Source organism: Puma concolor, chromosome A1, assembly GCF_028749965.1.
Source record: "Puma concolor isolate L17-30 chromosome A1, mPumCon1.1.hap2, whole genome shotgun sequence".
Taxonomy (NCBI): domain Eukaryota; kingdom Metazoa; phylum Chordata; class Mammalia; order Carnivora; family Felidae; genus Puma; species Puma concolor.
The window spans coordinates 96,545,464-96,572,972 of record NC_141667.1 but is presented as its reverse complement, the minus strand read 5'-3'; the positions used below and the strand labels follow the sequence as shown (position 1 = coordinate 96,572,972).

At 44.0% G+C, this 27,509-nt stretch overlaps 1 protein-coding gene and 1 long non-coding RNA gene across 2 annotated transcripts in view; one reads left to right on the top strand and one right to left on the bottom strand.

The window, feature by feature from the left end:
* Positions 1-27,509, bottom strand: part of SERINC5 (serine incorporator 5) — a 99,676-nt gene that overhangs the window by 46,081 nt on the left and 26,086 nt on the right. The window contains exon 2 of the mRNA XM_025924768.2: positions 10,663-10,830. Within this exon, the coding sequence (XP_025780553.2) occupies positions 10,663-10,830 (168 nt within the window). The remainder of the gene's footprint in view (positions 1-10,662; positions 10,831-27,509) is intronic.
* Positions 20,589-21,624, top strand: LOC147584313 (uncharacterized). The gene is made up of 3 exons (XR_015248355.1): positions 20,589-20,913; positions 21,000-21,086; positions 21,494-21,624. It is a non-coding gene; the product is annotated as an uncharacterized LOC147584313 (long non-coding RNA).

Sequence of the window (27,509 nt, the reverse complement as noted above, 5' to 3'; positions counted from 1 at the left end):
AAAATGCCAGCTAAGAATGGGGAGTTCTACTCTACAGAGCTCTAACGCTCCATAATAACACCTGCCAGGTCTCAGGTACACACTTTTCTTAACATTCAGCCGGTAAACATCAAAATCAAAATAAGAGCCAGATTTTCCAGCTTCGGTGTGAATACCTGCCATTCTATGCTGGGACAAACCACTCAATGTTTTGGATCAAACTGGAATATTTTTCATTGCTGTTTGCTTACTTCTAAAATATAATTACAGCACACACAACTTGAAGGCAGTTTCTATTTTACATGCAAAGCCCCTGGATAAATAAATACTAGATTTGTGACTGCTCCTATTTTCTACTTCAGACCAACAAGTCGTCCCTTGAGCCCAGCTTTTGGCTCTCACAACAGGAAGGAAGCAGGTGGGGGAGATAAGCTAAGAAAGCTGCTAAAGATGGTAGTTTCCAGAAGGAATCCTCCTCCTCCACTGGCTACAGAAAAAAGATTGGCAGTCAGGAGGAAGAAGTTTGTGAAGGCCTTCCCTGTTATACTTCTGTCACCATCTAAGCGACAACCAGACCCAGCGGTGCAGAAAAAGGCACTGGCCAGGCAGCCAGGAGACCAGCACTCCTGGGTTCTAGTCTCAGCTCTACCTGGGGTCACAGCTTTGGACAAGCCACTTCCCGGGGCCCCACCCACTCACCTGGCAAAAGAGGGGTCTGGTTAGGATTAAGATGTTAGGATTCTCCCATTTTAAAACTTCTAACCTTTGGGGCACCTCGCTGGCTTTGTTGGTGGAGCATGTGACTCTGGATCTTGGGTTTGGGGGGTTGGAGCTTCACACTGGGTGTAGAGAGAGATTACTCAAAAATAAAAACCTTTAAAAGCAACAACAACAACAACAAAAACTCCAAAATACCTTCTAACTTATCATTTAAATCATATTCTAAAAGAGATAATAATTTTCTCTGCATAAACCTTATCATATCATAACCAAAGGATACTTGTTGTCTCTTCACAAAGTAGAACACATCATAAATGTAAGCTGGATTTTTTTCCCATTTATCTGTTTAACTAGATCCTTTGCCTAGAAACTGTGTTTCAGTGTTTCTTTTTTTTTTTTCTTTCCTTCTTTCTTTTTAAATCGCCTGTGACTACCACAGGGAGGGCTTTCCCACCAACAATACCAACTCTAATGCCTTCACATTCCTCTTCATACTACAGGTTAAAAATAAAAGTAAAATGCTCATCTACCAAATTTCAGAGCCTCAAACATATTGCATCAGAACTCTGTCAACACTAGGAACTACCGAAGTATTGTTAAATGTCAATGGACTAAAGCATGTACTTGTAAAAAGCCTTCTGAATTCAAAGTTGTTTCTAAGGAAAGTAGTTTTCCTTAGAAAGCTCATCTGTACACTGTGGTGAGAACAGAATTTGGAAATGGGGTGTCATCTGGGAGAAATACAAATGGCAAGCAGTCATTCATGGGATTTAGCCACCTGGAGAAAGATGTCAAAAGGAAGTGAACGTGTGAAGCTGGGGACATTCAGGAACAATCCAAATCCAAATAACACAACTGGAACGTGACATCAAGGAGCATGGTAGAGGTGAATCAGAACTGACTGGAATGCACAGTGGAAACCCAATACTTTTATGACCTGTCTGTGGTTAAGTACGTGGTCAGCACTAGATCTGGAAAAAAGAAGGGGAAGGCAACTCCCAGAGTCCCCAGCACAGCCCTGAGAAGAGCATGCCCTAACTAGCAGATAATCCATACAGGTACAACCGAAGCTAGAAATGAATGAGCTGCCCCAGGGAAAGGGGAAAGGCAGCAGATGAGAAGGGCAGAGGACCGTGTCTCAGGCTTAGGCAAGGAGGAGTTGACCGCTTTGTTCTGGATGATGGATACTACAAGATTTGGATGTGGCCTTGGCACTAAACTGGCTACAAATAATTCTTTCTTTTTTTCAAGTTCATTTATTTTGAGAGAAAAACAGCACACATGTATGTTGTGCACCTGAGTGGGGACAGGGCAGACAAAGAGGGAGAGAGAGAATCCCAAGCAGGCTCCATGCTGTCAGCCCAGAGCCCAATGCAAGGCTCACACTTATGAACCCTAAGATCATGACCTGAGCCAAGATCAAGAGTCAGACGCTTAATCGACTGAGCCACCCAGGCGCCCCTGGCTTAAAATAATTCTTTAACTATTTTGCTTTCATCTACTTCCACGTAATTTTATATTAATGTTGGTAATATACATGAATTTCCTGATACCACATCTCCTTCTCCTTTCTCCTTCTAACTAAGATAATAATGAACAGTGAAAATTACTGAAAAATACAGATCAAAAAAAATTATATAGCATACACTAGGGAATGTGTCATGAGACAGAATTTTCTGAATAAATAGAGAAAAATTCTTTAAGCCTATCTTGTTACCTTTGTTCAAAGAGCCTAAATCCACAGTTAGCAGCCTTAACATCCACCTCCTTTCCTGTTACCTGGTGCATTTTGGACTTCACAATAAATGTAGAAATTGTAATTACAGTATGTAGTTAAGATTTTAAAAGTGGTGGTGGGGTGCGGGGGGGGGGGGGTGTAGTGATGATTATTAGTTGGGAAAGAAAGGGCCTGGTTTAGATCCAACTCAGTGTCCCACCTCCACCACACATTAGTCCAGAAATGGAATGGTCCATTGAGCCCAGTGGACCAAAGGGATCAAGAAAAATTCTAAATAGTTACTTGGATAAAAATGCCTGATTGCAGTAAGCAAGGGGTAGACTAGTTCCGGTGGAGAAGGGGTCCTTGGATCTCAGCCTGGGGCTACGGGTGTAGACGTGCACAGACCGCTCTAGCACACTCCACTCAGCAACTTCCCTATTGCTCACCGAAACAGAGGTTGGGTGAAGAGAAGCCTGGTGTCCACTCTCATACTTACAGCTTTTTCTCAAGAGTTTAAGCTGTTTCAGGAGTGGCAAATCCAAATGCCTTTCTTCGGGGCAAGGCGTAAAGGTAAATGTGTGAGACACTGTAAGCAAACAACCTGTGTTGGGACCTATGATGAGCTACGGCATGCTCGCCCTCTCTGAAGGAGCCAAATATAAATTTTAAAATAACAACACCAACAACGATAATAACCACTGGCCAGACTCACTTGCAGTCTCTGGGAGTGGCACTGGCTGATGGCAAGGGCAGGGTTCTAACGTCAGACTGGCTAACTTTCACCAAGTTCAGGGAGAGAATGGAGTTTAGAAAATGCTTTTAAGACACTGAGGAAACTGCAGCCAAGAGTCCTGCTCACGATCCTATTAGACCTGGTCCACAGTTCTTTTAAAGCCCACTCTACCCTGTAGCATTATTACCCTGTGTTGAATAGACAAAAAGCTCTTTTCATCCAGGGCAAGAATAACCAATGACAGGAGCACTGCAGTTTTCTGCCATTATTACTCCCTTAAAGGAAAATGGACCTAAACCCATGAGGAGAAAATAGCACAAAAAGTAAAACATGTTTCCAAAAGTAAGATTACAAACAAAGCAGAATGCCTTCTAAAACAAATGAAGGGGGGCGCCGGGCTGTCTCGGTTGGAAGAGGACACGATTCTTGAACTTGGGGTCATGAATTCGAGCCCCATGTTAAACATGGAGTTTACTTTAATTATTTAATTAACAAATAAAAAAAACAAATGAAGGAACAAAAAAAAAGGCTGCTATCAAAAACAAAAGATCTTAGTAGCCTTTCCTCTCGATACACAAACTAATTCTTCAAAATTTAAATTTAAAACAAACATACAGCACAAAAACCAGTCTTCCACAATGTGGAAGATGTGTTTTGGTTCTGAAGAAAACAAAACGCAAAGGTCCAGCCATCTCAGGTACTGACCTACCACCCATCTCAAGGATTAGAGCAGTGTGGTGATAACATAGGATGGGAGTGAAGGAAAGGACCTAAGAAGTTTCTGATCAGGTGCATTTAGGGCTCTTCCTACTTGGCCTGGCTCACTGAGCTCAGAGGGAAGAAGGCTCGAGGGCCATATCAATCACCTGTCCTTCCTTCTCCAATGTACGTTTGGTTTCAGAGGCCCCTCCTCCACAGGAAACAAGAACCTCTCTTTCTTGTCCCTCTCAACATGCCAGTGCAGAGGCACCTGGGTGGCTTAGCAGACTGAGCATCTCTTGATTTCAGCTCATGTCATGATCCAAGGGTCATGGAATCTAGCCCCACATTGGTCCCCACACTGAGTGTAGAGCCTGCTTGAGATTCTCTCTCTCCCTCTGCCTCTGCCCCATCCCCTGCTTGCATGCGCTCTCTCTCTTTCTCTCTTTCAAATTAAGGGAAAAAAAAGAACTTTTAAAAATTAAAAAAAAAAAAAAAAGAAAGAAAGAAAGAAAAAAAACAGCAGAGGCACCTGGGAGGCTGGCTCAGTTAGTTGAGCGTACAACTTCGGCTCAGGTGATGATCACAGAGCCTGCTTCAGATCCTCTGTCCCCCATTCACTGCCCCTCCTCTGCTCACTCTTTCTCAAAAGTGAATAAACATTTATTGAAGGTGGGGGGAGGGGCACCTGGGTGGCTTAGTGGGTTAAGCGTCCGACTTCGGCTCAGGTCGTGATCTCATGGTTCATGGGTTTGAGCCCCACATCGGGCTCTATGCTGACAGCTCAGAGCCTTGAGCCTGCTTTGGATTCTGTGTCTCCCTATCTCTCTGCCCCTCCCCTGCTTGTGCTCTGTCTGTCTCTGTCTCTCAAAAATAAATAAATGTAAAAAAAAAAAAAAAAAAAATGGGGGGGGGGGGAGCCAGTGCAGATTACAGGGGGGTCAAAACCTCAAAGTGTCATCATTTGCTTCCAGAGAAGTTCCATCTTGATTTAGTGGTGCAGGTCAGCAGACTTAAATCTCTCTCAAAATACCTACCCTCCCCATTTGGGAGTTGTTGTTTTGTGGGGGTTTTTTTGGTCACCCTATATTCTGAAATGGATTTTTAATCCCCTAGGCATCAAGTATCTCAAGACCATACCTGCTTGAATTACATGCCTAATGACATGAATGTCCTGCAGTAAAATGGCTCCTCCATTTAAGATGGGAACCATACTCCAGGAGAAGACAGAAGTCTCGCCCCACTCCACCAGCACAGCAATTTCCTCTGAGCCCAAGTTCTCACGGGAAAGAGGAGTTTGCCTAGTGACACAAGGCAGCATGAAGTGCGGCCCCGCAGCTCCCTGCAGTTCCCTCTTGCTCAATTTTAAACACAGGCCACCTTTTGAAACCAAGGCAAACACTGAAAACAACTGAATAGGAGGGCTGCCCTCGTGTTCTTAACCCCAGCAGCCCCCGTCCCTTGCACATAAAGGTGAGAATGCCGGATGGGAGGCAATTATACACTCCCATCTGGGCAGTTACAAGCACACACGCTTTCTCCTCTTCCAGTCACATCCTCAAACGTTACCACAGCCCAACAAAGCGGGGGAAGGACTGCAGCAGAAGCCCAGTGTGTGTCCCCACAAGGGGACCTTTCAACGCCCGCCCTCAAGCATCGCCTGAGGATGAGGTCAGCCTCTACTCTATAGGCTGCAAACAAGCTGACTTTGTGACCAGCTGGCCTGCCCACTATGAAGCCCTAAAGATGGAAAAGGATTGGTTTCGCCCACAGGGACCTCATTCCTTATGCAGAAAGCCCAGCCAAACCATTTTTAAAGAAGTACATTCAGGAGACAGGCATAGAAACATTTACAAGAGCCAGTGTGAGGTGTCCGGGCAGCCCCGTCTCCCTCTCGCTCTCTCCCTTCCTCCGTCCCTCCCTCTGCAATGACCCCAAATCACACTGTACATACACAGGACTGCTGGGCTCACCTCCCTAAATATCCATCTGTTTTGACAAGGACATACTCTTACTCAAGAATTGATAATAGCTTCCAACTGGCCATCAGACCACGGTCAAATGCCTAACTTTGGCAATAAAATTCCCGCAAGGTCATTTTACCTCCCCATGTCTCACCTCTGTCCTTCTACACGTGCCTCGTCCTTGTTCTCTTCCCTCCTGTCAACCTACACAGCCAATCACTAAGAACGCATTCAGCCTGGGTTCAAATCCCAACTGTACCCCTTAGAGCTGGAGACCTCGGATAAGGTACTTAAAGGATGCAATGCCTCAGTTTCTTCATATGTAAGGCAGGAATAATGCTTAGCTGAGTGCAGCAGTGATGAACCGAGATAATTCAGGTAAAATGCTCAGAATAAAACCTGGTGCGTGGTATTACCCAATAAACATTAGCAATTAAAGTACTCATTATTCTCACACAAGTCACTTCCATCAAGCCTCCCTTAGTGATACCACTCCCTTAGTGAAACGCTTTCTGTTTCTTAAATGTTCTACCAACACTTAGAAACCATACATGCTAGCTGGAGTTGTCAGGGACTATTTCATGGGGCAGGTTTGTTGGATGGCAATCAAATATTAAAATTAGTATTATGAAAGTTATATCCTAGGGGGGCCTCAGTGACTCACTTGGTGGAGCATCTGACTCTGGATTTCAGCTGAGGTCATGATCTCATGAGCATGGAGCTGCTTAAGATTCTCTCTCTCTCTCTCTCTCTCTCTCTCTCTCTCTGCCCCTCTCACCTACTTGTACCCTCTCTCTCTAAAATAAAATTAAATTTAAAAAAAGAAAGTCATGTCCTAAAATGTATACCGGTGGCTCCCAAATGAACCCTACCTCCAGTAATGTTGCTCATGGGTTCACCACTACACATTTGTATACTTTCAGGTTTTGTTTCTTGGATCCAAAGCTAAATTCTACCAAGACTGAAAACTTCTTAAGGGCTGGAAATGCACCACAGGCAACTGACACACACTGAGAATTCCTATCACAACCACAATGGATCCTCAAACTGATGCTTGCTGAATTGACAAAGAGAATATGGCGTTACCTGAAAAACAAAGGTAATAAAAGGGAGATGAAATGCCCTTTCAGTTTTCCTCCTCTCAAACGTCCTGCCACAAACATACAAGATTAAACCATGGCATGCGGAAGACAATTGGTGTTAACTACCACCAAGGTGCAGTACAGCCTGATGTAGCCTAACGAGGCAGTCTTAGATCTGGGTCTCCCCACCTCCAAATTTCCAAAGCGCTTCATGCATCCTCTCATATGGCACTGACTAATTTCCCCCTTGTTCTATGCCTCAGATGACTGATGGATGATAAGCTCCACTTCTCACAAGTCTGAATGCCCCAGAGCTCCCACTGCAGTGCCTTACTGAGGAGACATCCAATGTTTAAAGCACGGAGCAGCTGGGTGGCTCAGGGGTTAAGCATCTGACTTTGGCTCAGGTCATGATCTCATGGTTCACGAGTTTGAGCCCCGCATCAGGCTCTGTGCTGACATCTCGAGCCTGGAACCTGCTATGGATTCTGTGTTTCCCTCTCTCCTGACCCTCCCTTGCACGCGCGCTCTCTCTCTCTCTCAAAAATAAACATTAAAAAAAAAAAATTAAAGTAATCAGGGGAGAAGTACAGTGTCACAGGTTTTGACAGTAGTTTCCCCAAATTCCAGACCATACATTCGCAATTATAAAAGCAATGCCCAATGGGAATGCAAGCTGGTGCAGCCACTCTGGAACACAGTATGGAGGTTCCTCAAAAAACTAAAAATAGAATGACCCTATGACCCAGCAATTGCACTACTAGGCATTTATCCAAGGGTGTGCTGTTTCGAAGGGACACATGCACCCCCATGTTTATAGCAGCACTATCAACAATAGCCAAAGTATGGAAAGAGCCCAAATGTCCATCGATGGATGAATGGATAAAGAAGACGTGGTGTGTATATGTATGTATGTATGTATATATATATATATATATATATATATATATATATATATATATATACAATGGAGTATTACTTGGCAATCAAAAAGAATGAAATCTTGCCATTTACAACTAATGGAATTAGAGGGTATTATGCTAAGTGAAATTAGTCAGAGAAAGACAAAAATCATATGATTTCACTCATATGAGGACTTTAAGAGACAAAACAGATGAACATAAGGGAAGGGAAACAAAAATAATATAAAAACAGGGAGGGGGACAAAACAGAAGAGACTCATAAATATGGAGAACAAACAGAGGGTTACTGGAGGGGTTGTGGGAGGAGGGATGGGCTAAATGGCCAAGGGGCATTAAGGAATCTACTCCTGAAATCATTGTTGCACTATATGCTAACTAATTTGGATGTAAATTTTTAAAAAAATAAAAAATTAAAAAAAAAAAAAAAAAGTAATGCACAACAGAAAACTTCAGAGAGCCTAATGGATAAGAATATGTCGAGTGTTTCTAAGGCAATGGTTGTTCTGAATCCCCTGATGTGGGACCCAAGGAATTTAACAAAAATCCCCTACCCCTGGACAAGCAGAGCAAGACTAACTCCATTTTGTGCTACACCCACCATCTCATGTATAACCCCCACATGACCTACTTATTGCTTAAGACACTCCCCCACCCCAGTCAAGCCGCTGAGCACACCCTTACTGGAAACCGGCTCATACAGGAATGCGGAACCCCTAACCGCCAAAGAATGTAAACCCTGTCTTTTGCCCGCAAAACGTGCACGCCAATTCTTAAACCCCACCTTTTGCCCGCCAAACTTGCGCGCCAATTATGACCAGAGTGATAGGCTAGTTCAAACTATAGGGTAAATTGTAATTCAATTGGCCACCTGCGTGTGGACCGACATGACTATGCAACTTTCTGTGTGTGTTACAATCTCATTGGCCACTGGCCCCTATAAAACTGCTACGCCTCTTAACCTAGGGGTCCAAGTCCCTGCTCCGCTGTGTCAGGTATACTTGGGCCCAAGCTCGAGCTTGCAAATAAACCCTCGTGCGTTTCCATCGGTATCGGCTCCTTGGTGGTCTCTCGGATTCGAAATCAGGGGCATTACACTGAGAGTATATTTAAGATAGCCTGTAGCTTCACCATGAGGTTGGGGAAAAGAGACACTTGCTCGGGAGTTGTTCCTGGTGATGGGGTTCCATCAGAGTGCTGGCCCTAGCCTTCTCTCCCTCCTCATTCTGCTGGGCCCCAGGAAAATGGGGTTTGGATAGCTAGCCTTTGCTCTCCCCCTTTCCCTTAGACAAGAGCTGCCCCTGGCAAAGAGTGCCCCTGCCACTCTTATCGGGAAACTGTATCTCTGCAGGGGAAGTATGGCCCAGCCTAGGGGGACTGGCTCCTGGGTAGGCTCCCTCAGTGGAAAAGTCTAACTTGTTTTGGGGTTCAGTACTAGGAGGCCCACTTCTCTGCAGATCCAAGCCATACTCTCTCATATGAGCTTTATGAGGGAAAGAGGGTGATGTCTGGCATCTATCTACTGACACTTCGGTCTTTTTTGCCTGTTTGTTTAGAGACTAAGAGGGGCAATGTTATTTACTGGGCTCCCTCAAAAACCCCAACACGTGCCCCTGTCATCTGGCTGATTAAAATGCCTTCTAGGGGCGCCTGGGTGGCGCAGTCGGTTAAGCGTCCGACTTCAGCCAGGTCACGATCTCGCGGTCTGTGAGTTCGAGCCCCGCGTCGGGCTCTGGGCTGATGGCTCAGAGCCTGGAGCCTGTTTCCGATTCTGTGTCTCCCTCTCTCTCTGCCCCTCCTCCGTTCATGCTCTGTCTCTCTCTGTCCCAAAAATAAATAAACGTCGGAAAAAAAAAAATGTTTATAAAAAAAAAAAAAAAATGCCTTCTATGGGGAAAGTCCAGGAAAACGCCCTGCTTCATCAGCATCACAAACCAGGCTTACTTCTGCATACATTGCCCAAGAAATGTCTAAAAATCCACTCCTCACCCCTGGAGACACCCGAACCACAAATGACATGTCAGCAAAGTAAAAATCACCCTACTGCCCACTCCTCATCATCTGTGGAATTTTCTAAGCTTTATCAGGCTTCCCAAGTAGGCCAAATAGAGTTTATTATAACAGCTGCTACTTGAGACACTGGAAGCCATCCTTACAACAAGGGAAAAGTACCAAGTCTACAAGAAAAGACTGTACATCTAGGAGGAACAGTTATAAACAAGGCATAGACCAAACACACAATACACCAAAGAACAGACTGTATCTGTTCTACTGCTAAAGTTCAAGACTTTAAATGGTTCCCCTGCTTGGCAGGAAAGCACTGAAGAGGCTTCAGGAAGGTCTGGAGATAATGAGTATACCCCTACCCACACCAGCGTGGCTGGGCCCCATCCTTTACAGGGAAAGTTTTCCCACACACCCTCACCAATCATCATCAAATGAGAAGAGTTAAAAAGAGGCCACGGCGCCTGAGTGGCTCAGTTGGTTAAGCATCCGACTCTTGATTTCGGTTCAGGTCATGATCTCACAGCTTGTGGGTTTGAGCCTGGCATCGGGCTCTGTGCTGACAGCATGGAGCCTGCTTGGGATTCTCTCTCTCTCTCTCCCTCTCTCTCTGCCCCTCCCCTGCTTATGCTCTAAATCTCTCTGTCAAAATAAATAAATCCAAAGCATTAAAAAAAGAAAAGAAAAAGAAAAAGAAAAAGAAAAAGAAAAAGAAAAAGAAAAAGAAAAAGAAAAAGAAAAAGAAAAAAGAAAAGAAAAGAAAAGAAAAGAAAAGAAAAGAAAAGAAAAGAAAAGAAAAGAAAAGAAAAGGAGGGAGGGAGGGAGGATGAGGCAGACTTACATGCTCCTTCATTTCATTAGCTACGGTTTTTGACATCATGATGCAGCAGAGAAGGACGACCAGAATGAAGTACAACGCATACATGAAGCGGGTGCTCCGGGACTGTCGGATCTTGGGGCAGCAGTCACAGCAGAGGGAGCAGCCAGCGGACCCACAGCAGCAGGCCAACTAGGAAAGGAACACAAAACATCCTCTTAGAGCCATTGATTTACAGACCCATTAACCCCAGACCGCTGCAGGTCGACCTCCCAGGCTATCAGTCTTCTGAGCCATCTTGCCTACAGAACGTGCAGGAACAGTTTAGTGTGCAAATGAAGCTTTCACCAGAATTGGTCTGATATTGTCTTTAATAAAAAGAAGGGACTGTGGCTTGGGAGATGCCCAATCATTAAAAAAGAAAAGTCACAGTTCACCTGAAGCACTATAATCATTACTCTGAGGGGAAACAAAGATTTCAGGGATCAGCTAAGGAGTAAGAGAAGAAGTCTAAAACCTAAAAATTCAATCTCTTGGTGATGATTTGGAAGGCACTTCAGGACCCTGCAATGGTTTGAAAACAAGCATCACACTGTAAACATCACTGCCAATGAGAAGAGATCATAGGTATCAGACAAGAGGCTATAATCACATCTTACTTCATTTACTGCAGGAAACTGCCTTTGTAACACCACTCCAATAGGTCTTAGGGCTTAACCAGCATTAAGCTTATGCACTCCGTTGGTCTGAGTAAGCCAGACTCACTTACCTTCCTTGAGATCTGCAGACCACTGGCCTGGAGGAGAGAAGGACCAGTCTTGCCCAGAAGAGAAGTCCTGACGACATTTGAAAATAGCTGCTGCTGGCGCCCGCAAGCCTGTTGAAGGTTATGTCGGCATATGCAGACTAAATGCCTGGGCACCACCTTCTCCTCCAGATAGCCCACCCCCAACCCCAGTGTCCCACACTTTCCTCTTTAAAACCCTCCGGCTTCGCCTGGACGAGAAGATGATCTTTGGGACCTTAGTCCGCCATCTTCCGAAGCTGCTGGCTTCTTCAGTAATGCCAACCTCTCCTTTCCCACCATCACCTGTCTCTCAAGTATTGATTTTTGAGAGGCGAGCAGCCAAACCAGAGTTCAGAACAGGTGCTCTGTCCAGTAACACCACTGTTTGAGCACTGTGTGTAGTATTTCATCATTTCACATGCTTATAATGGGCTCCCTCCATCTTACGTTGTTTTCCAAACCATCTTCCTCGCAAGACTCTTCTGGAATCCTAAGGCTAGGCTGCTTTGTAAGTTAAGTTACTCTACTCGGGCGGGGCTAACAGATCACATGGGTGAGATCTAACACTACTGCTTGTATGGGGTCCTGATAGGCCACCTTCCTTCACAATTCACTCACATTCCCTATCCCTATGTCACAGGCCTCTGTCAACCCATCTGTTCAAATTTCCCCCTCTCCTCCCACTGGCAGGGCTGGCTTTTCTCTGGGCCTTGCCTTCCTCCTCCTTGCCTCCCAAATTCTTTCCCAATTGTCTCCTTCGTTGCCTGCCAACTTTTTTTAGTTCTATGGTCTTTAATTTTTTTTTTCCAACATTTATTTATTTTTGGGACAGAGAGAGACAGAGCATGAACGGGGGAGGGGCAGAGAGAGAGGGAGACACACAGAATCGGAAACAGGCTCCAGGCTCTGAGCCATCAGCCCAGAGCCCGACGCAGAGCTCGAACTCACGGACCGCGAGATCGCGACCTGGCTGAAGTCGGACGCTTAACCGACTGCGCCACCCAGGCGCCCCTTTTTTTTTTTTTTTTTAATTTTTTTTTTTTTCAACATAGTTCTATGGTCTTAAATAACCAGTCTTACTGACTGCATTTCAAATTCAAATGCAGTAAGATACTTATTCTATTTGGGAAAGGAAATACTTTTATTTTCTTTCAATTTTTTAACGTTTGTTCCATTTTTGAGAGAGAGACAGAGCACGAGCAGGGGAGGAGCAGAAAGAGGGAGACACAGAATCCGAAGCAGCCTCCAGGCTCTGAGCTGTAGCACAGAACCTGACACAAGGCTCGAACCCACAGATCGCGAGATCATGACCTGAGCTGAAGTCAGACGCTTAACCAACTGAGCCACCCAGGTGCCCCAAAAGAAATATTTTTAAAGCAGTTAATCCTTCCCATGATAGCCATTCCCATAGTACAATCAACATTTAAACTATCTCCACAGAAGGGGGAAAATAAATGGATTTTATGTGTATATATAAATATATATATACATATATATATTCTATTTATATCATGTTTATTATATATATTTATATAAATTATTTTATATATTATTTGTTATTATTCAAAGGCAAATAGTAACAAAAGAAATGTGATCATGCAAACTGTGAAATGAAAATCACACTGCTTACTTAGAATAATCCTATCCTATCATTAAAGTCATGTATCATTGTATGGATTTGACTTTTCAAACTTTTCTCATTTCACTCTCACTCTATATAGTGCTATGATGTTTTTTAAAACATACATATACATGTGCGAGTGTATCTGTGTGTATATATACAGGTAGGTGTGTGTACATGTACATGTGAGTGTATCTGTGTACATATATACACACACCTAACATTTCAACTGGAGCCCTCCCACTAGAGCAAGTGAGCAGCACTTGCTTGGGGCCTGTGCATTCAGGGTATAGCTCACAGGGCACTGTGAGAACTCATTCACCACGTCCCCTTCATTCCTCTTGGGAAGGCTAAGAAGGATACTTCTGCCGCAAGAACCATTCCAAAGAGGGTCACATGTTTTACTTCCACTGCTTTAGTTTAGGAGCATGTAAATCCCTAAGCAATGTGGAAAACCTTCATTCAGAAAGACTTACTCCTTGAGAGTTCTGGATAGCCCAGTTGGCTTTGGTTTGTCTAAACTAAGTCCCAACTGGAAAAAGAAAGAAATCTTGACCTGACACCAACTGTCATTCAGTTGGTTTTCCCAACTCAGAAATATGGGAGCCCTAGCAGAATAGAGGAAAGACATCAGAGACTTCTGTTAACTACAATAATTCTAATACTGTCCCTTAATAAATGGTGGAGAGAGAGGGGGCAGCAGTAAGGAAGTTCCCCAAATACTGAAGCTGTTGAAGCTGTGAAAAGCAGAACCCAGGTGTTCCTGAGCATGCTGCAGGGCTTATAACATCAAAGAAATAGAAGAAAAACATTAAAGCATAAAACTGGGTTTTATTATGTTTATTTATTTTTGAGAGAGAGACAGAATGTGAGCAGGGAAGGGGCAGAGAGAGAGGGAGACACAGAATCGGAAGTGGGCTCCAGGCTCTGAGTTGTCAGCACAGAGCCCGATGCGGGGCTCAAACTCGTGAACTGTGAGATCATGACCTGAGCCGAAGTCGGACGCTTAACCGACTGAGCCACCCAGGCGCCCCTTTTTTTTTTTTTAATTCAGGTAAAAAGCGTTCTCTATCCTTTAACTAAATTTGGATTTCCACATCTTTCGGTAATATACAATACTTCACATACAATGTCACAGCCTGCTTTCCTTCCTTCTCTTTTGAGGTTTTAGGCTTACCTATGAATCACCGGGGGTTAGCAGAGAGATAGTCAACTGATTCCACTTGGACAAGCAATATTTATTTAAGTTTTAGAGCCCCCAACCAACATTTTGCAGCTCATTCTCCAGGCCCCAAGTGCAAAAACAGCTTCCCATCAAACTTGTACACATCTCTCACTACTACTAGAAGGCAGAGGTAGTGGTAAATTTCAATTCCTGCCAGCATGGGGCCACGTGCTGTCCTTTAGTGGTAGCTGTGCAAGGGAATGGTAAAACTTGAAAACTAGGAGGTCAAGAACACGCAGCTCCCTCTGCTCAATAAAGGAGGAGCTCCCCAAAGAACAAATACACTTGGCAGGTAGTCCCTAACACACAAAATGATCATGCTGTCGGAAACTCAACCATGCTACAATTGCGTTAGTAAATTGGGTTGGGGCTTACAGTGGATTTCTCCCATACAAAAGAACATAGGGCAATTTACTAAAGCTTATTTAGTTTATCATATTAGCTAACAATAGCTAACACTTATTGATCTCTTACTCGCTGCAAGGCACAAATAGTATTATTAGCTGTTTTGTCACCCCAAAGTTCCAGAGCCGAGACAGGGGCTCAGAGGGGTTAGGCAACCTAAGGTCAGAAGGCTGATGAGTGGGGAAGCCTGAATTTGAATCTGGTTGTCTCTCCTTGCTGCTGGCACAGAGAGGATGAGCGGCACAGACAACGCTGGCCTGAAACTTTGGTTCCCTACAAAAGGGAAGCTGGCTGCGTGGGAAGGAGGCAGCAAGACAGGAAGCGCTTTTTCTTGCCTGCCCTTGGGTGTGCAGTAAGCATTCAACAAATATCTGAAGAAGGCATCTCCTTCTCTGTGCCCCTTTCACTCTCGCAGGCAATCTCTGGCCTCAGTGGACCTGAATGATCCCGCTTAAATACAGCCCTGCCCCAAGCAGCTCAACACCCCCAATCACCAAGCTCCCTGAACCACCGCGTCCTACCCCACGTTAAAAGCCCTATTCCCAATCCTATGGAAATAACTAAGCCATTCATTCACTCAACTAATATTTATTATGCTACAAACCTACTATGCACAGCATTAGTTCCTGGGAATGAGGCAATTAAAACAAGAGACCTTTTTCTTCCCTCGCTAAGCAAGAATACAAAGATATGTGTTAAGAACGACCATCTACGTGCCATTTTGGAAAGATAAAGGAAACCTGGATGTTCAATGAAAGAGTACTAACCACTGAAATTATGGTACATTCACATCACTGAATTCAATGCACCCACCACAATGATTACATAGTGGATACAGAAAAATTTATTGCCATGGAAAGATATACACAATGTATTAACTGAAAGTAAATAACACACAACAATATAGAGTATGAAAGCATTTGAGGTAACAATATACCCAGACCTAGAGCAGTAACAATAACAAAAAAAGGAATCTGAAAGGATATACCAATATGGCAACAGTCATTAATAGACCTGTAGGATTAGGAGTTAACTATGTTTTTCTGTATTTTCTAAGCTCTTTGCAACAAGCACATAGCTTCTAATTAGAAAAACATGACAACACGTTTCTATTTTGGAAGAAAACAAAACAAAGTTTCTGTTCTCACAGGTGGTAAACATTCAAATACTTATTAATTTAATCAGCCAATAAGTAAAAGAAAACTACTAATTTAGCTATATGAGAGAGAAAAGCCAGAGTGAACCATCTCTGTAACTGGGGGGATAAAACCAGAAAATTCCTACTGTACTGTATCTTTAAAATTGGTTAAGATGGTAAATTTTCTATTTTTTACCACAATAGAAAAGTGATAATTCCTTAACCCTTGTAATATTTGTTAGTATTTAATACATATAAGGAAACCTCTACTTGGTGGAATTTGAAGCAAATAAAAATGAAACGACAAAAATTAAACAACTACCTAAAAGTTCAAGGAGTTGAACAAGAAGCTATACATTTGCCTAACCCAAAAATCTGCTCTTATATTTCCTTCATCTAAAATTCTTAAGTTCTTCGGGGTGCCTGGGTGGTTTGGTTGGTTGGGCATAGGACTTCAGCTAAGACCATGATCTCACAGTTCGTGAGTTCGGGCCCCATGTCAGGCTCTGTGCTAACAGCTCAGAGCCTGAAGCTTGCTTTGAGTTCTGTGTCTCCCTCTCTCTCTGGCCCTCCCCTGCTCACTCTCTCTCTCTCAAAAATAAATAAACATTAAAACAATTAATAACAATAATCAAAAATAAATAAAATTGTTAAGTTTTTCTCTTTTGAGTTCAAGAATCCCTTAAAACTCTGAGGTTTTTACAATCCTGGCCATGACCGTGGGAACCAGATTCTGGGGGTTTGCCAGAAAGGAGTTTCTGACAGGTAGTTTCTCACGCAGGTTTCGACATACCAGAATATACTGGTTTCTACCCTTAACATCATTTCAGTGAAAAGCACTGTCAAGGGTCAGTGTCCTTCCTTAAATGGCACTGGGTACCCAGGGACTGAGTCTGAAACAGGCACGCTATGAACACACACGATGCCAGCGCTGGCTTCTGGGGAACAGTGGTACCTGGACAAAAATGTTCTCCCTGAGAGTCTCTTTTCTCACAAGGTTAGGGTTACGTTCAGCACCCAAAAAACAAAGTGGGAGGGGCCTGGTGGCTCAGTCGGTTGAGCTCCAACTTTGGCTCAGGTCATAATCTCGTGATCCGTGGGTTCGAACCCCACATCGGGCTCTGTGCTGACCACTTAGAGCCTGGACCCTGCTTCAGATTCTGTATGTCTCTCTCTCTCCACCCCTCCGCCACTCACGCTCTGTCTCTCTCACTCTCTCAAAAATAAACAAACATTAAAAAAATTAAAAAAAAAAAGCTGATCAAGTTCTCGGTCCTCAGCAGCTGGATTCTTTGACTCATTCCATCATGCCACCCTCCACTTATATCTCTTCTAAAAAACACCACATTTGATATAGTTCTGTAGGTCAGAGGACAGAATCTATTATGTTTAAGGTTAAAAGGTTAACTAACTCCACTTCCTGGCAGTTCAACAGAAAACAAACATTCCCGGGAGGCAGGTCAAACTCGGCACTAGGGCATTTTGGGGCCCTGTAAGTCTTTGTTGGGGTGCTGTCCTGTGCATGGTAGGATGTTAAGCAGCCTCCTGGGCCTCTACCCACTAGATGCCAGGAGCACCCTCCCTGTCTCCTTCACAAGTGGTGACAATCAGAAATGCCTCGAACAATTGCCTCCCCCCTTCTGCTGCAAACCACAGCTTTCAGGGTTAAAATCAAGAGCTATGAGGTCAGGCCATCTGGGTTCACACCCAAGCTTGAATCCTGCCTGCTTATGTGGCCGTGCACCAATTCTTTACCACCTCCTAAGTATTAATGACCTCATTTGTAAAATGGGAATAAAAACATCTACTTCAAAGGACTGTTAGTAGGATTAAATGAGACAATTCAGATAAAGTTAACACAGAGCCTGGCACAAGGTGATAGGAAAAAAAAAAAAAAAAAGAGCCAGGTATACACATCATCAGTCCGTCTGTCATGTCCCTCCTCCCTAGATCCCCATTCTCCTTGGTCCTTGAGGTTCTAAAGAAAGACGTAAGGATGAGAGGGGGGTGGGACCAAATGATTAATACCTCTTTTATAGCAATGTTTTCATTTCCTGCTCTAACATGGCTGATAAATCCATCTGTTGGAAGGAAACTACTTTTGGGAATAAAGCTCCTGAGATCCAAACCCAGGAGAGCATCCTAGCAACCTGGGAAAAAGCTGGACCACTTACATAGAAGCACTTCCCACCCGCCAAAAGCTACAGCCGTCTTTGTACTTTGCTTCCAGTAAAGAACAAACAAGGCAGGCAGAACATTCATTTGCACCCACTGAAGCCACAAATACCAGCAGCAGAACAGACCTAAGAAGGAGGAGTTAAGCAAGTTCTGGAGGGAGAAGGAAAAAAAAGTGTAAGAAAACGAAACCTTGAAATTCAAAATTGTAAGTGTAGGATGGGAAGAGAGGTGTTCATTTTTTAAAACTTTTTCAATCTTCTCATCAAAATAAGAGAGGAAAAATCCTGCTTGTTCTACTTATCAACAAGCAATTATTGAAACACAAACCCCAAAATTTGCCTAATTCTGTCATGGGGGTTATGTTGCAACGGGAAAAATCTGCCAAACCCCTTCCAAGAGGTGCCTCCTGCCAGCCTGATCCCCAAACCCCGCCGAGTCACGGAGCACTTCCCAGGCTGGGGATGGAGGCCACAGAGCCAACCTGATGCAAGGATGTTCTGGGATGGAGAACAGAAACGAGCCTGTCTCAGCGGATCAGACAGTTGGGGCGGGGGTGACCTCAGAGCTCAGGTGGGTTGGCAGGGCACTCCTCTCCCCAACAAATGGAAGCCTTTGTGCAACTCCAATGTATAAAACGTACGGATGCACTATAATACTACAAATGTGTTTACGTGTTCATACACCAAATTTACCTAATGCTTACTGGCGACCAGGCACTACCAGGGGCGGGTGGTACAGTTCCTCATGAAGCTTGCATTCTAGTCGATTTAGGTCAAATTCAGCATTCCCCAGATTCTACCCAGCACTTAGGGTGAAAGCCTCTGGTCCAGTCCAGTCCTCTCATGTTGCTGATGTGAAATCTGAGGCCCAGAAATGTTAGGTGATTTGGCTCAAGGACAAATTCAGTGACGAGCATCAGTGGACCAGGAAACACGCGCCACTTGAGACAACTGAGTACATCTGGAGGAGGGACAAGCCTTTGGATCCCACACCTCTGTATCTATAGTGCCAAAGACTAACGGATATTCAAAACAACTAAATGAAGTCCCCATAAATTGGTTTAAAAAAATTTTTTTTTATGTTTTTTTTTTTATTTTTGAGACAGAGAGAGACAGAGTATGAGCAGGGGAGGGACAGAGAGAGAGGAAGACACAGAATCTGAAGCAGGCTCCAGGCTCTGAGCTGTCAGCACAGAGCCCGATGCAGGGCTCGAACTCACGGACTGTGAGATCATGACCTGAGCTAAAGTCAGATGCTCGCTCAACCGACTGAGCCACCCAGGTGCCCCTCCACAAATTGGTTTAAATGACACTGTTGACCACAGTAAGAAGGCAGTAAGGGTCTAAGCGTCTAGTACAGTTTGAAAAGTTTCCATCACAAAACAGTTAAAATGAAAGGCTGGCACACGATGAGTTAACCCTGGGGTGGCCACAAAACTGAATGCTGTTGAACAGCCACAGGCTGTGGCTGGTAAGTGCCCAGTACCCTGTTGCACCTCCCTTCCCCTCCCCTCCCCCCATTCTGAGAAGACAGAGAGCAGGAAGTCCCTCCCCCACCCCCAATCTCACACACAACCTAAGTGCAGGGTCAAGTGCTGGCCAGTCCTCTTCCAGGCCATAGAAAGGAGCCACTACTCAAGAGACACCTCTGACCCTCCGCACGCTGGCAAGATGCCTCTCTGTGAAGGTTAGTCTAGCTGTGCAAGGAAAAACCTGTGTGCACCATCTACCTCGGGTTTTCCAGCAGTCAGGATTTCATTCGATCCTATTTTTTAAGATTCACAAAAGAGCCCAATAGAAGGTGACATCTAGAACCTCTTTGCAAGTAAATGAATACATAAATTGGAAACAAAAATGTCAGGCGTGGGGCCTCTGGTTTGGAAAACCCGTGGGCGGACCCGGAGGGCTCCAGCACTTGGGGGCAGGAGCGAGGAGGGGGACAGAGGAAAGGCCCACGCTGGCCTGGACTCCTCATTTCTCATGGGTAAACTCACGTCCCTCCCACTGGCCGCCCTCCACCCTCTAACTGCCTCTATCTTTCAGGATGAAAGCCTCCTGGTTTAACAGCTTTTTCTTGGAGCTGAAGTAACAGCTGTACTGCTTTCCTACAGCTGAGAAAAAACTTTCTTGCCATTAATTCCACCCTTCCTCAGTCCTTCAAAACTTCAGGAAGCCTTATCAATTCTACTCTCCTTTCATCTTCAAAATCTCTCTCTGTCTCCCACTTCTAGCTTAAAGAGGAAGGAATGAATGGGTGTATGCCTTTCCCCCCCAAGCAAATATCTGCAGTTAATTGCCTTTTTCATTTGAAGTGCTGTGCAGATGCCCAGCGAATTTCATCACCACCCCCTCTTGTGAGCCTGGTCCTCATGACAAAGCCAGCTGGCACAAAGTCCAAGGCAGCATTTATGATGATGCTTTTCTTCAAGTATAGCTGCCTCGATGATACCAACCAGCAGAGAAGTGTCATACACGTGCAACTCCTCCCCTGCAACCAACCCCCAATTTGAGACGCGTCCTGTTGCTGTTCCTAAAATTTGCAGAAGGAACCAGGGCCAAATGAAGGAACCTATGAGTCACATTTTTTCTATCAAAATACCAACAGAAATGTAAATATTCTCATAGAGGGGACCCTACCCCAGCTTTTGCCTTCTTATTTTCTACTCATCCGAGCACTGGTTATGTGACCAAGTGCAAGGTGGAGCAGAGGAGCCTAAGAGAGAGGATTCCCCTGGGGCATTCTTTTTAATGCAGGAAGTTACTTACTCATATTGGGAGTGGTGTTCCCTCTGCTTTTTAAAACTATAAAGACAGAGCTCTTCCAACAGCTCTAGACTGAAGTTACCCTGCATCAAATGGAACACAATGGCCCACAAGACTAGGCTGACACACACACCAAACGAATGGTTATCCGGCTACAAGGTAAACAGGCCCCAGGGGTGGGCAGTTCAGAAAATGGACCTTAATTACTGTTATTTGTTCAATCAAACCTAGCATTTCTCATCTAGGCAAAGTGGGTGATGGACCAAATAGAGGGCTCTTTTGAAGATTCTGGACCTGTCTCGCCCCTCCTTCCTTCACCAGAGAAATCCAAGGTCTTGTAGTTCAGGGAACCCCAGGGGGTGGGACAGGTTGGGGCGGGGCTGCCAGTTAAGTGGGTACCACCACCCTCCATGGAGACCAAGGAATCAGCACTGTGCCTGAGTTCCCAGGTGGGAAGCTGAGGGGTGAGGGAGGATGGCAATAAAGTAGGAAATAACTGAGAAACTTGTCTGGACCCAGACTTGCTGGTGATGGTGGGAGTGTAAGGGTTAAACTGTAGTGTAGGGCTAACCTGTAGCCTTGAAAAATAACAGCTTTGGTTGACACTGTAGGCTAAGAGATAACAGCCTTGTTTTAAAAGGGGCGCCAGAGGCAGGGTCAAGGAGGTCAACTGGTTGTGGTTTAAGGGCAGAACTGTTTCCACCCCCATCTGGGAACTATTTCTTTTTTCTGTTCCTAGGTGATGATAAGACGATGTGGTCGACTATAAAAACTGCACCCCAGCTGTTCGAGGCTGCACTCTGATCAAGAGTGTCAGTCCTGATCCGTCGGCCTTGCCTCTCGTTGCAATAAACTTTGCTGTGACAGTCACTGGTGCCCGTAGCATTCTGTTTCAGGAGTCGTGTGGATGCCACAGGAGGAGGCCTGGGGAAACTTCACCTACTCTCAATTAATTAGGTATACAGGCAGAGGGCAAGCAGAAAGAACACATCACAACCATTCATGGAATGGAATACCAGGAATCAGAAGGTGATATTTAGCTTGCTTTTTCATGAACAAACATGTTGGGATTTTATAGGCCATATATAATAATCATGTTCTGCCGTAAAAACTTATCTAGTTTTTCAGAATACTCCGTAAGGGACACCAGACTTTACTTTCTCGGATCCCCACTCCGAGAACAAGTCTGAGAGTCAATGCTCTGATCAAATTAAAACTCATTTTGCAGACTAAATTCCAGGTTACCCTTAGGCATCCAGGAGACCTTGAAATGAAGCAATCCAAAGCAGGAAAAACAAAACAAAACAAAAAGTAGTTGTCAGACATACATGCAGAAACCCGGAAGATTTAAACCTTTGATGATACAACTGCCCATTCAACAACTAGAAAGGAAGAAGGCGTGATGCAGAAATTCTAGCCAATGTCCAGTTTTCCCAAAGAAGGCAAGGAAGAAACTGGGGAAATACTGAGAAAACTTAGGACAAAATGGGTAACAGCAACAATGCTAACATAAGCAACTGACAAGTTTGTTACGAACACAATTTAGTGAGTACCTATTCTGTGCATCATATACTTTACTCAACTCTTTACATATGTTACAGAATTTAATGTTCACCATAACCCTATGGTGTTATCCAGCTCTATTATGCATGAGAAAGTTGATCAAATAACAAAGACACACCCAGTAAATGAAAGAACTGAGGTTTCTGCTTCAGTTGGGTGCCTTCTAAGTCAATTTCTTCCCACTGCTTTATAATGTGTAATTATCAGTGTAATACCTTTGCGGGGGGCTGGGAGGGTGGGAAAAGATGGGGGGGCTCGGTTAACAGGAACTGCCCCTTGGTATTCTACACGAAGCATTTCTGGAAATTAGAAAAAGGCACAGCATGAGCAAGCCAGCAGGCATAGCATCTCAGCTCCCACCTTCCCTCTCAGCTGGTTACCTTTGCGTAGTACTACGCAACCTTATATGGCGGCCCTAGGGCTAATGCTTCCCCAAGCTGCTGCCTGACCGGCTTAATCCTACTGGCTGGATTAAGTTCCTTTTATAAACTGTCTTAACTTCATAAAACTAATCACACTGGAATTAGGTCTCTTGGGAATGATTTAGTTAAAATCTGTCCCCCTCACTAGACTCTATATTTCATCAAAGCAAAGACTGTCCATCTCATTCTAGGCAATGTCTGCAGTGCCTCGCCTGAGGCCTGCAACAAAGCAGGTGCTCTGTAAATATCTGTTGAATATTTCAGAAGCTCATTGTCTACCAGGAGAGACAGAACTCTTATTGAAGTAACTCGTATGAGATGGACCGGCAGAGAGCTAAATGAATGGTGCAGCTCCCCAAGAGGGAGATGCTACTTTGAACTGAGGTCATCAAGGATGCTCGCGAGACAGGTCGTGTTTTATTTTGCCTGCTTATTTGTTTTTTTATTAGCGCCAAATGTCTGGCATAGACCAAAGACAAATATAAAAATATTTCTACCACCTAAGAGAAGGCATTTGCCTCTTAATTTTTTTTTGTTTCATTTCATTTTATTTTTTTCAAGTAAGCTCTATGCCCAACATGGTCGGCTTGAACTCATGGCCCCAAGATCAAGAGTCACAAGCTCTACCTACCGAGCCAGGCAGGTGCTCCTCTCTTTTCATTTTAAAGATTATAACGGCAGGTAGGCCTATTATGGAATCAGAACTGTGTGAATTCTATGTTCCAGGGGCCTGTACCCTGACTTCATTCACTCGTAAGGGCTGAACTCTTTGCTGAGCCCTGTACTTACTTCCCGCATGAGGCTAAACGCTCCATTCTTACACTCCCATCAAAGGGTTACACTTGGCGATGTCTGGGTGACTCAGTTGGTTGAGCGTCCCAACTCTTGGTTTTGGCTCAGGTCATGATCTCACCATTCATGAGTTCAAGCCCTGTGTTGGGCTCTGAGCTGACAGTGCAAGCCTGCTTGGGATATTCTCTCTCTCTCTCTCTCTCTCTGCCTTCTCCCTCCCTCTCGCTCAAAAAGAAACATTTAAATATATACATATGTATGTATACATATAAATTTTTTGGCTCCGTAGTTCAGGGGTTAGAGCACTGGTCTCGTACATATAAATTTTTTTTCAAGGGTAACACTTGGATCATGCCTTCACAAACTTCCTCTTGTTCTATCCTGTTAACCACCCTACATGATGAGCAGGCAGAGTAGCATTATTCCCATTATAGACTTGAATGTAAAGCCTAGGTAAGTTACATCCCTTTCAGAATTCATTCTTATTCTAACATAGCACAGTGCAAGGATAAGGGTAATGAGCAGCAAAACCTTGACGGCACCAAGGAGAGAGTGGAGATCGCTAACACTAGAAAAGGCAGTTGAGATAACTTCAATACTGCCTTGAGAGCATAGGGTTATTTCCTGTGCAGGTATAATATGCAGTTGCATATGTAAGCATGTTTGTGCACGGAGCACGTGAATTCAAGAAGGGCAAACAAACTTTGCAGCAAGTTCCACAATTTAAGCAGAGAATTCCATAACTTAAGGCAGAGAATTATATGCTGCGCTGCTACTAAACACTGATAATTAAAGATGAGACTGTCTCAGGCAACCGGATCCTTCTACCCTGTACTCATTATAAATAATACTTACCTACCATTTCTTAAACACTTCCTCTGTATCAAGGCACTGCAGTAAGGTGCTTCCGTGACATTCCTCCATTTAATCTTCAAAAGAGCCCTATGTTGTAAGTGTCACAATCCTCATCTTACACATGAGGAAACCTGACTTTCTGATTTCAACGACCAGGAGGATTCCAAAAACAGTTCTGCTACATCATCACATCTCCAGGAGACCTGGAGTGCAGGGTTTTGAAGCCTCCTGCACCTGACCCCACAGAGGTACATAAAATCAAGAGATGGTAGGGGCGCCTGGGTGGCGCAGTCGGTTAAGCGTCCGACTTCAGCCAGGTCACAATCTCGTGGTCCGTGAGTTCGAGCCCCGCGTCGGGCTCTGGGCTGATGGCTCAGAGCCTGGAGCCTGTTTCCGATTCTGTGTCTCCCTCTCTCTCTGCCCCTCCCCTGTTCATGCTCTGTCTCTCTCTGTCCCAAAAATAAACGTTGAAAAAAAAAAAATTTAAAATCAAGAGATGGTAAAGCAGATAGATACATGCACGTAAGGCCTGAGGCAGAGCCCGCTAGACCTGCAACTTCCTGATCTGCCCCCACCACTCCGATGGCTTGCTGTAAGAACACAGACACAGCCTCTGGCATCCCCGTGTTTCTGAAAGGCATTCTTCACTCTTCTTATAAATTCTGGCAGTGGTAGTAATACTAATACTTTAAATAATAAAAAACTGTGTTATGTATTTTCCAGGGGCCAGGCAGGGTCCTAAGTTCTTGGCATAGATTCATATTTTTTTTTCCTAAAGATGTTTTTATTTTTAAGTGATCTCTACACCCAATGTGGGGCTCGAACTTACAACCCTGAGACCCAGAATCATATGCTCCACCAACTGAGCCAGCCAGGCGCCGCAGCATAGACTCAATTCATCCTCACAACCTCACAAGATAGATACTCATTTAACCATTTTTTCATTGGCATTTTTGCCATTTTTCACAAATGAGAAAGTATCACTTAATTTTTTGGCATGAAAACTTATATAAGCTATAGGGACTCTAAAAAGGTATTGGAAAGACAAAATAGTAAAGTAGCCATGTGGTAAAAATAAAACCACAGGCCCAAAACGGTGTCACTTAGATTAAGACCCCAGGTCAGTAAACCAAGACTTAATACCTAACCCAACTGCAGTGTTAACTCCCCGGAAATGTAACCTTTAACCAATCAACATAGAATTTCCTGACCAGCACCAGGAAGTTTACTGACAGATCCCTTCCACTCCCCTTAGGAAGGGGGAAGGGGACTTTGCCTAAATCAATGGATTCTCTGCTAGTAATTTCCTTTTTTCCACTCCTTGTCTACCTTTAAAAACCTTTCCTTTTCTCTAGCCATTTGAGCTCCCCTCTATTTGCTTGATCAGATGTCGCCCTTCATGAATGGATGAATAAAGCCAAATCTTTAAAATTGACTTGGTTGAATTTCTGTTATTTAACAAAAGACACAGAAAAAGAAGGTAGATTCCATTTTGTCACACATGAGAAAGCTGAGGCAGATAGAAGAGAAGGAAATTTCCTACGGTCCTGAGGTATGAACTCAGTCAGCAATGCCCTAAAACTTACCCAGACTTCTCCGGTGCCACCTCTAAAATGGAGCAGCCATCAAGATCTGCAGACATACACGCTCGTGATAAAATTATGTTCTACAGAGAGAGGTAATGTTCAAAAGTTTCTAGCAATTATTTGGGGCCCCAGTTAAAAATGCCGACACTGGGGCACCTGGAGTGATTCAGATCGGTGTCTGACCCTTGACTTTGTGATCTCACGGTTCTTGAGTTTGAGCCCAGCATCATCAGCCTCTGGGCAGTCAGCACAGAGCCCACTTTGGATTCTCTGTCCCCCTCTCTCTACCCCTCTTCTGCTCGTGCACTCTCTCTCTCAAAAATAAACAAACATTTAAAAAAAAAAAAAAAACTTTTTTTTTAATGCAGACACTAAGCATAAAATAGAGTGAAACCAAGCTTGGCACTTGTAGTGAGTCTAGAATCCAACCCATAATCCAAGTCTCCTGTACCATTAGCCGCCTTCTTTCAACTAGTAAGTACAGAATTTTACAGGTGCTTCCGTTTTCATTCATTATGATTCTGTACAAAACGTCCATTTCTAAAATGTCCCATGATTCACTTTTCCCATTGCTAATACTAGAATACCTTCCACTCCTTCTAAGATACATAGGAAATTAACTATTACAACTTGATTCAAAAGCAAAAGACAGAAAACAAAAATTATACGTAGGCTTAAAGCAAATTTAGTGATAAGTTCAGAAAATTCCCTTTCCCTCAAAATACCACCTTCCAAGATCATGGATCATATAAAAATTACCATACATATATATATTTTTTTTATTTACACATATCACCTGAAGACTTTACATACACAGAAACAAATTTTTGCCAATTTAACATCTTGGAATCATCTCTTTTCAGACTGCATGAAATAAAATAGTTTTGCGACCAACCTTGAAGTTAGCAAATAACTGAAAAATGATTAATAGGGGCGCCTAGGTGGCTCAGTCAGCTAAGCATCCAACTTTGGCTCAGGTTATGATCTCATGGTTCATGGGACTGAGCCCCATGTCCAGCTCTGTGCTGACCGCTCAGAGCCTGGAGCCTGCTTTGGATTCTGTGTCTCCCTCTTCTCTCTGCCCTTCCCCAGTTCACACCCTGTCTCTGTCTCTCTCTCTGTCTCTCAAAAATAAAGTTAAAAAAAAGACTGAAAAATGATCAAAAGAAACAAATAAGAATTTGGACTCCCCTGCATTAAACATTTGTAGTTTAAGTCAACACTATAAAAGAGTAAAAGTGAACAACAGAAACTTGCTCCCTAACGTAAGGCAGAATCTCTTAGCCAGCGAGGCACAGTTCCCCCATGATCAAAGTTATGATGATGAACATCTGTAAGGATTACAGGAGATCAGCCCTCTAAAGTGCTTATTTATCAGCCCATGTGCCTGGCACATAAATCAGTGTTCTACAGCAGCTTATATTAAATGCTCGTTCCAGGGGTGCCTGGGTGGTTCAATCGGTTAAGCGACTGACTCTTGATTTTGACTCAGGTCATGAGTTCATGGTTTGTGGGTTCAAGCCCCAAGCTGGGCTCC